General features: G+C 43.1%; 1 protein-coding gene across 1 annotated transcript; it reads right to left on the minus strand.

Annotated features, from left to right (window-relative positions):
* Window positions 1-664: 664 nt before the first annotated feature.
* Window positions 665-14,808, minus strand: prdm2b (PR domain containing 2, with ZNF domain b). Its single transcript, XM_061069178.1, has 7 exons — window positions 14,694-14,808; window positions 13,317-13,420; window positions 12,200-12,352; window positions 10,123-10,255; window positions 7,637-7,741; window positions 3,000-7,537; window positions 665-2,279 (listed from the first exon to the last, which is right to left on the minus strand). The coding sequence occupies exons 1-7, from the start codon at window positions 14,806-14,808 to the stop codon at window positions 2,262-2,264; spliced, it is 5,166 nt and encodes a 1,721-aa protein (XP_060925161.1). The 3' UTR covers window positions 665-2,261.
* Between the last annotated feature and the right edge of the window lie 336 nt (window positions 14,809-15,144).

The following is a 15,144-nucleotide window of genomic DNA, read 5'->3' on the forward strand; positions in this document are numbered from 1 at the left end:
CACATTACTGAATCAGGAACTGAGCTCAGATTTTGGACGTATAATTGGCCCCCCTGTGTGAGTTGTGGCCTTGATCTAAAAGAAAATCCTAGATCCGCCAATGGATAAATCTACTCGGAGAAGATGTCTGCAGAGTTAAGAAACATCAATATTAAAAGGTCCATTTCAAAATAGTTTGGACGACCCAAAGCTATTAGATACATTTGCAGAATATACAAAAATAAATTAAGAAATGTTTAGCTATATAATTTACCCTAGAACCATCTTATTTTATATTATTGAGAGAAGTTCCTCTGTTTGCCAAGAAGATGATCACAATCTCCTGGCTGAGGCCTCAGTTACACAGTGGAGAGATGTTTATTACACGGATAAAATAACTGCAAGGTTTCTCTTTAGATATAATTAATTTGTACATTTTTATGAATGGATTCGTTTTTTCTGGGCCCATAGACAAAACTATGTCCATTTAGCAGAAGCTGAAACCCCCAGACTCTCGAGACAGGAAATAAAAAGAAGTTAGAAGACCGTTTCCACTCCACATTAAATGTGCATCCTATGTGTTTACAGTCCCACTCCAGCTGGGTATAGTTGGGAATCCTATGAGCAACAGAAAATAATAATAAAAGCATAACACCAATTTAAAAACTTTTTTTTTTATTATGTCAATTACAGCAATGTCTTACTTGAGGTCATTTGGGATTTTAGTCTTTGTTCATCCTTAAATACATAATATTGATGCTGAAAGGCAAAAACATGAAGATTTCTCATGGAAAAATAAATTAGCTTCAAATCATATTGTTCAATTTACTTTGCCATAACATGCTACAAGTGTTTTTAAGCACTGCCTGTGTGTCTGCCTCTATGGTACAATGAATATGGTAAAGAGTGAGCAATTGGGGGAGAGCACTATGAAATGAAAATAAGAGGGTTTTCATTAACGGGGACATTTTCATCATATACAGTTTTAACCGAATAAATCAAGACACTGAATTAAAGATGACTTAATCCTCAGAATAAAATAAACTAAATCATTCAGCTAGATAACCGTTGCATGGCTCTTGTAGGAAAATCAACACATGAAGCAACTTCTACTAAATCTACAGAATACTGCAGCAACTCTTCGACACTGTTATCATCTCACATTTTGGCAGATAAAAGTTGGTTCATGTGTCAGTTTCATTTATCAAATTGCTTAACGGAGATTCGACAGGAAGGCTGCAAAACTACTATTTGAGACCAGATGAACCATTCATTCACACCAATTTGGCGTAAATAACCAGTGTCTGCAAAGTGACCAGAATACATTCTATTATTCACCGATGAATAAAGCCAATCTTCACTTATTCAGCTGGAAATTTTGGCAGTTTTATTTTAAAGTGCTGTAAGAACACTGGGCCGGCTGAGTGACGTCTAAAATCAAGACGGGCAATATTTGAGATGAACATGATTCCCCGTTATTTTACAAGTGGAATTACCTGCTAATTTCAGATAAACAGAAAAAAAAGGTGTAAAAAACATGAGACGTACTTGAGATTTCGACCAAAGGAATAGCTGTCGCATCCAACCATAACCATTCACATACTTACCACACACATAAACAGTGTTCCTGAGGACCAATTGTTGCAGTAAACAACTGCCATTTTCATTTTTGTTTCCCAAACAAAAATACACCAACAAGATATATTCTACAATATAATGACTACAGAAATTTAAATCAAACATACATACTTTGCAAATCATGTATAAACTGAAGTAGGTGCCCATTGTGAGAGACATGTAAATTGGCTTAATCTAGTTTATACTCTATTCAGCACATGCATTAAGAGAACATCCATAAATCTAAACAACCGAAGGGAGAAAACAAGGAACGAAAGAATAAACAGGTTTCCCGAACTAACTGATACATGATTGCCGTTTGCAATATATCAGCCTTCCCAAATAACGGAGCCCTAATGTTACTGTTTTGGGTCAAGTAATGACACATGTATATATTAACTCATTGTCATTGACAGTTTCTTTTTCCTCTTTTTTTTGCAAGGCTGGCTAAAATCGAGGCTCAGTTGATTAGATGGAAGATAAAGAGAGTTCCCTCCTTAAATCCAGCAAAGGCAGTTGAGATAAGCAAACTTCACTTGTTCGTGAGTGAGTGAGCCCACCACGAGAGGTCAACCTCAGTGCCGTCAGTATCTTGGAAAATCCAGAGCTTTGCCTGAGAGGTGAGAACCATCATCCCAGGACGAGCTCAACAATGTCCACATGGCTCACTTAGTCAGAACCTCCTGTAACACATGAAGATGGGAAGATGAGTGAATCAATCGTTTAAATTGGACAATAATCAAAACAAAAAAGATATAAACTCAATGGTTCTAGGAGGTCAATTCTGATCCAATTTCCTACTGAGTGTAGGATGAACAAGATATTTTAAGGCGTCAGTCAATTTGCGGTTTACATTTTACAAAGTTTCTGGTTTTATTATCAAAAAAGTAGCAATGGAACAATTGAAAATGAAAATCACTGTACATGAAACTTCAAATAAAAGAAACAGAACAAAATAGCACAATTCTTTTGAACAGTCATAAGTCTGTTAAAACTACGTACCTATAAAAAGTGAATGTGTCATGATCTAAGTAAAAGAGGTGTGAAGTTTAGAGGTATGTACTTTTTAAATATATATGTGTTAAACGTTTTATTTAAATTAAGTCCTTAAAGAATTCGTATTTTTAATTGGACCGAGATAAGAAAATGTTTCATTAGGTTCCTAAAATGCAGTTGTTATGTTTGTGACCATGTTCTCTACTAGTTGAAAATGTGCCTGTTGATGTTTAAGAATCAGCCTGATGTGGGTAATGGATTCTGTGTGGGTGACATCACCAGTGAGGCTATTGTTTTGTAACAATGCCCCTCACTGACGGACATATTTTGAGAAGGACAAATGCAGAGTAACCAGAGCCAATAAAGAGGAGAAACAGAAATAAACACAGGTTCACATCTCATCTCACCTGAGTCTCTTTTGGCTCTTGAACCGGTGGCTCCTCAGTCTGAACCTCAGCAGGAGGAGCTGTGCTCTGTAAGCTCCTGGTGACCGGACCGCCAACTCGCTCCCGTGTTCGCAAAGAGAACCGCTCCTCTTTCTTCAGCTGCTGTTGTGATGGTGGTGGAGATTTGGCCTCTGCTAATTTCTTGGGTGCTGCCTCTTTACCCATACGCTGCATTCTCATGGCCGGCCGCTGTTGTGCAGTGTCACTGGGAGTGTCAGGGGCTGGGATGGGGGTGGGAGGTAGAGACTGGACTTGGCCCTTCTTAGCTTTTTTACTCGCAGAAACGGGGGTTGGGAAAGATGCAGGCCTCTTTAGTCTGCCCAGACCAGCTGCAGTTTTTCCTTTGCTTGTCTGGGAAGGTTCAGGGTTCGCTGCAACAGAGCTGCGAGCTCTGGTCTTTCCCAGCAGCTTACGCTCTGGCTCTGTCTGCAATTCAAAGTCTAAGGCTTTTTTCCTAAGACTCATGCTTTTGTCTACCACAGACCCTGCCTCTCTTTTCACCTCTGCTAGACCTTTTTTGCCCTTTTTCACAACGGGCTTCATGGGACAGCTGACCGCCATATGTTTATGGAGACTTGCAGGATAAGTGAACTCCCGGCTGCAGTGGTGGCAGACATTAGAAGGCTGCTCTTCTTCAGTTTTAACATTAGCCTTCTTTGCAATGGTGGCGGCTTTGTTTTTCTGAGATATCGCCTTCTGGACAAGCTGGTTCCTCTTCTTGCTGAGGGAACTCATTTTTGTTTTACCAGTGTCTTGATTAAAGTTTAGTCTCTTTGGCTGACCCATTCTACGGAAAGCACTCTGGGCTGCAGCGGCTGCTGTGGGCGACACAAGTCCGTTCGGGCTCTTCACTATTTGCTTGAGGGGGATGGGGTTTTTCTTGGGAGTGTAGCGCTTCTTATCACTAGCAGTGGCACAAGCTAGTATGTGCTTGTGCAGTTCGGGCATGTTGTCGAAGCTGTTGCCACACTTTGTGCAGCGAATGGCAGTGCTGAAAGTCTGTGGGATGTTGTGGGTGGTGAAGTTGGTAGCCGAAGCCACAGAGCCAGCATGGGAGCGGCTGTGATAAGGAAATGGGGGTGGCTTATAACTGGGGTAGTGTTGATTAAGGCCAAGGCGAACGTCTGGGCCTTTAGGTTTCCCTCCCTCAGAAGCCATGATCTTGATTGTAGTGTATAGCTCCTCATTGGGGTCCTCTGCTCCATCATCTGCATGATTACCATTAACATCAGGTTCATCTTTAACTAGATCTGACTCACTCTGTGGAACAGGTTCATTAATCATCTGTGGTGCAGGTGTTGAGGGACTGCTTTCCTCTTTGGCTCTGGATGGATCCGTGTAGTTCTGGGGCCTGAGTTTGCCGCTCTCTATGGTCGTATTCGAACACGTCTCATTCGGATGCTGGTCCTTCTGGTGCTGCTGGAGATTAGAGAGAAAGGCAAACTCTTTGGAACAAACAGAGCACACAAAGATCCTGCCCACTCCGTGCAGTGCTGTCCGGTGAGCCAGCAGGGCGGGCCCGTCCCCAAACAGCTGCACGCAGAATTCACACTTGAAGGGCCAGTCGGCAGCGTGAACTGTGATATGTCCACTGAGCTCTTTGATGGAGTTGAAGGGCTCCTCGCAGACATTACACACAAAAGTCTTGCAGTATGCTGAGTCGGCTTCCATTGGCTCAGATGTTTTATCAGGTTTATCAGGAGCAGCAGGTTTGGATGAAGTGTCAACAACATCCTGAGGAGAATGTTTCGTAACTGACAAATCGTCAGTGCAGTGTTGAGGTTCTTCTTTTATCTTTATCTGGAGGAGGGATTGTGGAACAAGTGATGGGGATTGATCATGTGATGTAGGAGAAGGAGATGGCGATGGAGATGAGGATTCTGGTTGAGGTGAGACAGTGGCAAAGTCTGATTTTAAAGTTTTCTCTGTTACAGAGTCAAGTTCTTGCTTCAACTTGCCATTTAGCAGAGTGTTGCTAGTCACAGAAACATCTTCTGTAGCGTGAAGATCTACTGACGTAGACTCAAGAGGACGTGGTTTTGGGTTAAGGGGATCTATAATTGGAGTTTCCAGGGAGTCCAGGGGCTCCGGGACATCGTCCTCTTCCTCATATTCGTCTTCTTCAGCTGAGTAAATCCTCTCTGAATCTGACAGGGACATGTGTTCGTCTGATCTCGGAGACATTTTTGGCGAGAGGACGGGAAGAGGTCTGAGAGCAGATAAGTCTGTAAGCTGAGAAAGAGGAGAACTAGGCATAGCTGGTGGAGACGGTATGGTAGGTAGTACAGGGGGAGGCGGTGTTGGGGATGTCACGCTAGAAGAACTTGGGGAGGATGGGTTCAATGTGACAGGGGTCAAAGAGGGAGGAGACGGGTTGGCAGACTCTGATTCAACGTTTGGAGACCGAGAATGGAAACAACTCAGGTTTGCTAAGGCCGAGGGGCCCTCCTCTCCTGGCAAAGTCAGACCTACATACTCATTCATCAGCACCTTCTCAAGCATGCTGGTGTTAGGCTTTCGCTTTTTTGTTAAAGGCTGTGGCGCTGGGCTTCCCTTTGCTTCAGGCTCAGCTGAGCTCTTACGATTCAAGCTCAAATCAAGAGCTGAATCTCCCATCACCTTGTTCGAGCTCTCACTTTTCCGACTGACAGAGTTGGACAGATCCAGGGGCTGTTGATTACAGGAGTTTCCTCCGCTACCAGCAGACGTTTGGTTGTGCGCATTATTTCCGGAGGGGCTCAGGGTGTCCCCATCGTCTTTGTCCAGTAGGCTCCCAGGAAGTGACACACTGTGGCTTTCCAGCTTTGGCACCTTGAGGGTGTATGAGCTTGCCACCTCGGATTTACAGCTCTCTGTTTTACACACAGGACTGAGCTGTGGAGACGAAGGGGGAGACGCTGTTCTCCTTTTGAACCTGCCTGAAGCCCCTGGCAGGGGGGTGACTGACAGCGGGGAGGCCAATCGATGGCTTTCTGTTATAAGGGCAATGGTTGATTTCTGAACATCTTGCGTCTGAAGGAGCTGTTTGAGCTTCGGCGACAGATAAACTGTTTTCTCTCTCAGAAATGCTGATGAATCTGTGGCTTGCTGGAACAGTCCTCCCATTAGCAAGTTAGAAGAGGAAGATGTAGAGGATGATGAGGATGATGAACAGGCTGTGAAAGGTGTTGATTCGGTCTCCACTTTGAGGCTGGGAATAAATGGAGGTGTAGATGTTCTCCTCTTGCCTGCTGACTGGCCGGCATTGGAGACTTGCTTTGCAGCCCCCATTCTCCCCTCCATCTTCAGCGCCTGTCCAATCTGATTGGGGCTGATGATAACTGTGTCCAGACCAAACAGAGCTGCAGACCTGGAGTCCACTTCTATGACTTCACAGGTGCTCACTGAACTGCTGGACAAAATCTTGCCGTCAATGTAGAAGCTCAAATTCTCTGAGATGTTTTTGGATATATCAATTGCGTAATCGTCCCTGTCTACCTCGTCTTCTGTGTCTGCACTGGGCACATAGACAGGCGGGGGGCTGGCGCTGGGGGACTCGTCTGGCTGCGGCTGCTTCTGCACTGATGCTTCCTGCAGCATCATTCCTTTCCTGCGAACACCCTTTGGTAACAAGTGCCGTTCGTGTATTCTGCGTTGGTGTCGCCGCATGTTGGTGTGTGTGCCAAACGCTTTACTGCAATACTTGCAGGGATGGAGCTCCTTGGACTCTCCGTGGTCATCCAGTAAAAAGGGACGGTCACCATGGGGCCCAAACTCTTTTCTCTGCAAGTCAGAGGTGTGCAGAGGCCCTCCGGTTAGCTGAGACCCTATGGCTATGTACTGACTAGTTAGGCTGGCGCAGTCGGGACTTGAGCCATCAGTCTGCACCACAGGACTGAGGAGAGCGGCAGTTCCAGCCAGAGAGCCGGGTCTTTTCTTGGGTCCACTCTCGTGCCTTCTCTCATGCCGGCGCCGACCCACCTGTGAGCCAAAGGATTTACTGCAATATCTGCACTTAAACAGTTGTGTCTGCTGGTTTGTGATAGCATGAATGTGTATGTGACGCTCCAGACCCTGTCTGGTGGAGAAGTGACGTTCACAGTGCTGACAGGGATATGACTCTCCTTGTAGATCTATTTCAAGATCACCATCGGGGTAAGGGTCAAGGTCAAGATCAGGGTCGACCTCTGGTTCTTGCCCTCTAATTGAGGAAGACTCTGACTTGGGCTCTGATATATTGTGGCTTTCTTTACCAGAAGTCAGTGACATGCTAGACTGCTTATTTTGCATTGAATCAGCTGCAGCTAAATGCTGATCCCTTTGCTGTTGTACCATCAAATCATCAGCATCCTCTTCCTCCTCATCTTCTTCCTCCTCCTCTACCTCTACCTCATCCCCATTTCCCCTGTCCATTAATCCTGCTGACATATCCTGCACATCTTTACAGTCAGTGCTCGCCATGGGATGGGTTTCCTGCGAGGTTCCCAAGGCGAATGGCCTCTCATCCTCCTCCTTCTGACCTGTAAACAAATTATAATGAATAGAAAATTACTTACTAGAAAGTGTCCTTAAAAATAAATCGATTTACACTTATTATCAATGAGAAAAGGTCAACTTACTTTCCTCCCCATCCCACATCTCCTTGCCAGTAGGTTTGGTTCTACTTTTTTTCTTCAATCCACCCGAACCAGCCGGCCTGGCTCCCTCCAGCAGCTTCCTTCGTGCTGTAAGGGCAAACAAACATCAATTTGAATCAGGATTAATGGAAACTAAAAATACCAATACAGGAAACTGACAATAGAATGTCATGACATAATTTTTCTCATAAATACTTAGTCTCCACAACCAAGCAAGCACCAATAAAACATATGACATTAAAGAGTAACATTAATATTGATCTACACAACAACAAAACTCCAAAAATGTAAAAGAGTGGGGATATATGTAAATTTCTGGCCAAATAAGAGCTGTGTTGATCATCAAAAGCTTATAATTGTGCCTTCAGTCAGGTCACAGTGCTAAATAGCTGGATATATCAAGAAAAACTAATTATGCAACATAAAAAAGGATCAACAGATTAGTAGGCTCATTGTTAATAACACCTTTAAATCAATTTTTACTTTTCCACTCATGTTCTCAGTTTAACCACAGCATTGTTTTGGATCTTCAGAAACATGAAAATATTGAGTATCAGGATATTCCAGGGCAGCAATCATGGGCTTCTATGGATCAGTGCTTTAAATAAGACTATTGATAAGCTCCCAGGTGATGCTAACAAGACACCAGCTTCCCTGAGTGAGTCCTCATAATAGGAGTGTGTACACAAGGTCACCTGACCCAGCCCACAAAGCCTAATTCATACCAGAGAAACAAATGCTCCAGGTCAGTCATCTGACCGGCATGGTAAGATGCATTCATCTAGAGCAGCAACACAACTACCCATACATTTTCATAATCTAATACTAACACCATTTCATAGTCCTAGCCTTTCCCATCATTAGCGTCTTACTTGTTAATATATCCTGCTCTCACAGAGCCGACACCTTCACAAACCCTCACCCCCGATCGGTTAGGTAACACATGCAGGATGTTTGATATTGAAATGAAGCAACAGGAATGGCAGGCTAACTTCATCAAGGTTGACTTTGCAATGCAGTAATTACACGCCTGCCAAGAGCAACAACTACTACTGCAAGGAAGACCGAGAGGGAAGATGTCCTAGAAGCTTTGTGTCTCTAGGGTTAGACGGAAGATTACATTTATCAACGCGCCTCTGACATATAAAGAGCATAAACCCTCGGGATCTCAAATGTTGTTTTCCACCTCATCCCAGGCATTTCAAGGACAGACGCTGCCTCTATATGTCGCCTTTAGTTATACATTGATTTAATTACATGTTGATACAAAGTCTCTAAATGCCATTTGTGAGCATCTGATAACATATCAAGTGCACAGGGTTATTCTACCCTCGGTAGCATGATGCTATATATACACATTTCAGCAGGATTTCTTTACAGACCGCTACACAAACTCTTTTACCCCGTGTCAAAAACTAGCCAATATCTATACTGTATATGAATAAATTACACAATCTAATACTTCTTAAGGAGACATTATGTCCAAATGTCCTGATAGCACATGTCACTGACTTCCAGCAGCTGGGTTGATGGTTTCTTGATAAAAGATATTCACATGACTATTACAGCAGCATGTTGGATATTAGTGGATTGATCCTCTTGTTTTTGTTTGAATGACGTTTCTGTGTCCAATAGTTTGATGTTATAACGAAATGCAAAATGCTACATAACACTGCTACAACACCTGGGTGACCCGTTTAAATGTGCAGCCCCTTGCTAACCGTGGCTATACACTCACTCGTATTATTATTAATAGTAATAATAAGTAATATCTCACTTGCCCAGTGCTCCTGTGCACTGAAACGTCCGTGTCTTCAGACCTAGCCGCTTAGCATCATGCTAACATGCAGGCTTGACAAGTCGATGAACTGGTTCTTCTGCAGCCATGTCGATGCCCCCAGCCCGTGTGAAAACACTCCACATGCGATATTACACCGTAACTACGTGTTGTTGACCAGTAACCTGCGAGCTAACCAGTTAGCCCTGGTGCTAAGAGAGGCAGCCAGCTAGCTAGCTTCCCCTTGCTAGGCCCAGCATCAAGTAGACAGGCTGGCCGAGGGATGGCTCTCATGCTTTGGGAACTCAAGGGAAGGTCACATCCTCGACACCGCCGGGAGCCCGACGACACGCAGAAGCAGGTAAAAAGTTTCTCCCGGCCTCGGTGGACGCTTCACCGGGGCCGGGAGCGAGCAAAGACCCGGCTCGGAGCTCGCTATTCGGGGCTAAATCCACAGTTTCGGGTCGGGTGCGAGTGGAGAGAAGCCCCGCACACACACATTCACAGCAGTCGTTAACATTAGCTTCCCCCTCGGTAGCCTTCATTCGGAGCTAGCTGCTCACAACTTCGACCGGGAGGAAGAAAGCCTCCCAGTCGCCTCTCCGCTGGGCCCCAGCACCACACACACACACACACAGAACACGGGCCGGGAGAGCACCGACATGCCGGCGGGTACAGGGCGAGGCCTCACCTCGCTTCGCCCGGGCTGGCTGGTTCCTGCTCCGGCGGCTGCTGCTGGCTCTTTCTTCCTCCAGTGCAGCTGTTATCTCGGGCTTGTCTTCCACAGTGAACCACACCAGCAGCTCCTCTCCGGGCCGGATAGGCTGCAACAATGAGAGATGAGCTCGGCCGCCAATCACAGCCCGGATTGCTGGGAGGCAGCCGGGGGGTGGAGGGGGGGGGGGGGGGGATGTGTGGGCCACGGTGCATCTACACGGAGACTTGAGGGGGGTGCACGGAATTTGACAGTGTGTGTTTTCTCAAGTCCCGGAGAAAACACACACAACGTTCACACAGCTTCGTGCAACACACACAGTTTGTGGGTGTAAACAACTTTCAGTGATTCCTCCCTTCATGAAGTGGGCACTGCTGTTTTTACAGAGGTCACGCTGGTCCTTTATTTGTGTGCTGTACATTTTGTTTTTTTCCTTATATGTTTCGTATATTTTTATGGTTCAAAGAATATCTATCCGTCAATCGATCTCTCGAGGTGTTATGATTATTATTTCTTTGTTTCTAAAGGACACAACAAAGTTCAAAAAGTCCTTCAAGAAACAAAACAGACACAAATAAAAAACTCTGTTAAAGAGTAAAAACACTAAGCGTGGGACAGAAGTTAAAGCACCCGTTACATAATAAAAGAATTAGGTGAAATTTGTACGATAAAAGTAAGTTTCAAGGTTTGATTTAAAAATAAAGCTACCGATTCAGCCTCAGTATTATATAACACTATTTAACTCATTAATATTAAATGTGATGGAAAATTAAGCATGTATTTACTTCTTAAATAACAAATACTTTATAGATACAAAAGCACATTATAAGCCTAACAGAGGTTTTGTAATTTTTATGTATTACTGATGATCTCGCTCGATGACAGCAAGTCACTTTGTTTACATAAGATTAAAACCGTTTTTAGCCGTCCAGTCTTCATTGGGTGGGAGTGTTGTTTTACTTTCACCCAAGAGGTTGTTTTTTGCCCCCGTCTATTGATTGTTTTTTGGGGTGTTTGTGAGCTGGATTACGCAAAAACTAAAGAATAAAAACTTGGACAAAGAGGCAAATCTAGGTTAAAAAAGAAAAAAAATTGGGACATTTTCTGACTTGGTGAAGCTCCACACTCTACTCAGACTATTCTAGTTAAGTTTTTTATTCATTTATTTTTATTTTGGTCAAATCTAAATATTATAAAATCATTTCAAATATAATGCATCTCAGTACAACACCACAAACTGGGAGTTCAGTAATAAACATTTAGTTAACTTATTCAGTGAGGTAGTCTGACACTGCTTATTCCAAGTAAACAGTAGTATTTTTATAGGTGCAGCTATAAATGTATTTTAAAAGTGGCTTCTTTGTGAATATGTTTTAAGAACAACTGAATAATTTACTAAATTCGATGTGAATTTCTTCATTCACTGTTAATGACAATTATTATTTTTCTAATACATTTTTTACGATGATACATTATATTTTTAACTGAGTGATACTGCACACTGTATGTAAGTATTTTCTGCTGTAGCTGGTCAAGTAGAGCTAGTTTTAGCTTATTTGTACAGCATTAGGTTTTTCATGAGATCATAACATCAAAACCATAACATGCAAAGTAGTGACTGTAAACTGCTTTGAGGAAAAAATGTAGAGATTAGTGTGATATCTAATGAGGAACTTCTAGTAGGAGTATACAAGTTCCGTGTATCATCTATAACACATAACAATGAGTAAAAGTGACAAAGAAATGTACTCCAGTAAATTAACTGACAAGTACAGTGTGTTGTAATATTATTTACTGTCCTCATGTGTTAGAGAATTAGTTTCAGATTGATGTAGCAAATATATGAATACAAATGTGTGTTTTTACATTCCAGTATGACCACACTCCACAAATAGTTTCAACTCCGAGAAATACTGATATATGATTTAAATAATTGTGAATCTCAGACTGATCCTGCATCCAAACCTTCATTTCATACACTAATTCATATCATATGTCAGTTTACCACCGGGTGCAGGACCCATTAAGCTTCATAAATGTGTCTTTAACTTACCCTTAAAACCTTGTAGTAAATTGCTCTGTTGATCTCCAGAGGAAAAAGATTCTGCTCGTCACTGGAGCTCGCCCAGTTCACGTATCGCAGCCAGTTCCCCTTCATGGGATCTGTGGCGTCAACACACATCCATCCCCGAGCTGGGAAATAAACCTGCAGGTAAAAGATGCAAAGATGATATATTTTGTTGCAATAACTTATGGGGTATTGAGAAATATTTTGTTCCTTTTTTATTTGTCTAGAAATCTTTGGCTCAGTTTTTTTTACAAGTTTTTTTCCCGTAAAATAAGCGTATAAGTGAATAATGTAAAGATTCTCCAAGAAAGAAGGTTAAATGTTGAAATGGAAGCTGAAACATTTGTCATAGTGATACAACAAAAACACCTGTTGCATCAGGATGATTGTGTTAACTTGTTGTGAGACAGTTCGAGCCGACAGTCGACTTCATAGCTACAGTATATACACTCCTCTGAGCTGCAGCTGGATGGACAATGTAGTTGGGCTTGTTTAACGCTATGTGGTTCCTAACAATAGGTGGCAGGGAGTGTTTTAGCGAGAGAAGCCAACGGAGCAGCAGCCTGGGACACGAGCTGTTTTCAGACGTGACAAGTTGCCTTTCATACATGAGCCACGCAGCGGGAGATCCTCCGCTCAGACGTGTCTGCAACAACAAAGACCTCTCTAGGGAATTCAGCTGAGGGGGGGGGGGGGGTGCGGTAGGCAGAGGCAGGATGTAATAGATTAATTCAGCTGGAGGATTGCTCGTTTTTTTGATTAAAATACATCGACATTGCATCACCAAAGGCTTCTTCATCATTGTTTTCTACGTTTGTAGTTTCATCCAGAGATATTTTTATTCTGTATCCTGCATGTTAGAAATGTCATCAACCCCCCCACTCGTCTGAGGTGAATCCTGCGGAGGATCTCTCGCTGTGTCCTCACATCGGCTCTCTGGACTTTCTGAGGACTTTGTACCAAGGGGCCAGCGGGAGAAAGTCCACAGAAACTCTGGAGGCTCTCATTCTGTAATTTGCATTCACACACACTCACACCTCCTCCAGAGAAACTACGGAGGATCTCTGGAGTTCGGTGTATGTCTGAAAGCAGCTGTACATACCTCCCACATGTAAACATTACTGGTCACCTGGGACCTTTTCTTCTTCTCTCCGACAAATGGACCAAACCTCTTGCCTTTAGGAATGACCCGAGTGGCCCAGACACCTGGAAAATCAGAATCAGGACATCTTATACCATGTGTTCAAATTTGTAGAGCGATCAAAAAGAATTAGTTAGGAGGCATCAGTCCATAGAAACCTTAATCTGGCTGTATACCCCCCAAGACAGACAGTACAAAACTCACAACCTCTTCATGATGTAAATTGACCAGTTGTGTGAACCAGTTGTTCTCTGTCTGCTCTGGCTGATTGAACCATTCCTGCCACTTTTCATGTGAATAACTGGGCTCAACAATCTACTGTCGTCCAGTGAGACGGTCATGTTTAAACATAATCATCATGACCCCCCCCCTTCTCTATGATGACCCACTTTGCGATCCTCCTTCAGTGTGGCTGATCTGACGAGGTCGGACAACACAAAAAAATTGATTCTGTTTAAGAACGAACAAACTGCCAAGACGTGAATCTGACAGATTTTCTTACTTCTGCCAAGAAGGTTATGTTGTGGTCTGCATTTGTTTGTTTGTTGGTCTGTTGTTTCGCAGGATCAGGCGATCAGCACGGATTACCATGAGACTTGGTGAAAGGACACTGCACGGGTCAGAGAAGGACCCAATACATTTTGGTGCAGATCCAGATCAGGGGAGGATGGGACATTTTCAAACATTTTCCTTGATTTCTCAGGAAATTATTCATTTTGATACTGGTCAAAATTAAATGTTGCACATATATTCTCCCGGGTCTAGAAACAAACATGCTGTATAGCACCCTTAAACAAAACACCCTGGTAACTGGGTAAAGGTGCTTTGAATATAAAAATGCGTGTGCAAAACAGACAGCGGATTATGTTTGACAGCAGCATCATTATAGTCGTTAATTTATTACCTCCACCAAAAGGTTATGTTTTCATTGCTGTCTGTTTGTTTGTCAGCAGGATTACTCAAAAACTACTGAACCAATTTCCATGAAATGCCATGGAGGGTCGGGGGGGGGGCGGGGGGTGTTTGGAGCAGATCCAGACAGCTTTCATTGACATGGTCAGATGGGGCGTGGCGGACCTTGGCAGAGGCCTCTACTCTCAGGGCTTCCTTGGAGGATCATCAATTAAACAATAACTAGTCTAAGCCCGGTTAAATTTTACATCACTTTCTACTTTAGAGCAGTTACTAAATATTGAGTGTTTATTTGTATACGTCACAAAATGCTGTTCTTTACTGGGCCCTTTGTTATATTCTACATTTTAATTACTCAGTTTTCAGACTCGTACATCAAGTGAATTGTGCAGCTGTTGAAAGTTGCACTCATATTTATTTACTCACCGATGCGGCTTTGATTTATAGCAGAAGGTCTGAGACTCAAACAGTCGGGCAAACCTTTCCACACGTGAGCTGGGATTTCATCCAGAGTTTCCACTGTGCCTCCAGTTATAGCCATGACCTGCAACCACAGATTCCATTCGTCACCAAAAAGTCTCCAAACAATGACAATGTTGAATCTATTATTATCCTCATCATCATCATCAATGGCATGTTATAAAAACTAAATATCTTTCAATTTTGTTTTCAGTTACAAAGATGGAGATTTCCCATATTCGGGTGAGTTTCAACAAGATGAATAGATTAGGAAGCAGCAGCACACGTGGGTGAATTCTTCTCAAAATTAAAGAATCATAAAATCATAAACTGCATCTCAGAGTGTTCTTTAAATTATTGAGTTTTTTTTGCATGAAACTAAAAAAGGCCTACCACCCAAAATGTACTGTGGATTATT

The sequence above is a fragment of the Limanda limanda genome, chromosome 4 (assembly GCF_963576545.1).
Source record: "Limanda limanda chromosome 4, fLimLim1.1, whole genome shotgun sequence".
Lineage (NCBI taxonomy): Eukaryota > Metazoa > Chordata > Actinopteri > Pleuronectiformes > Pleuronectidae > Limanda > Limanda limanda.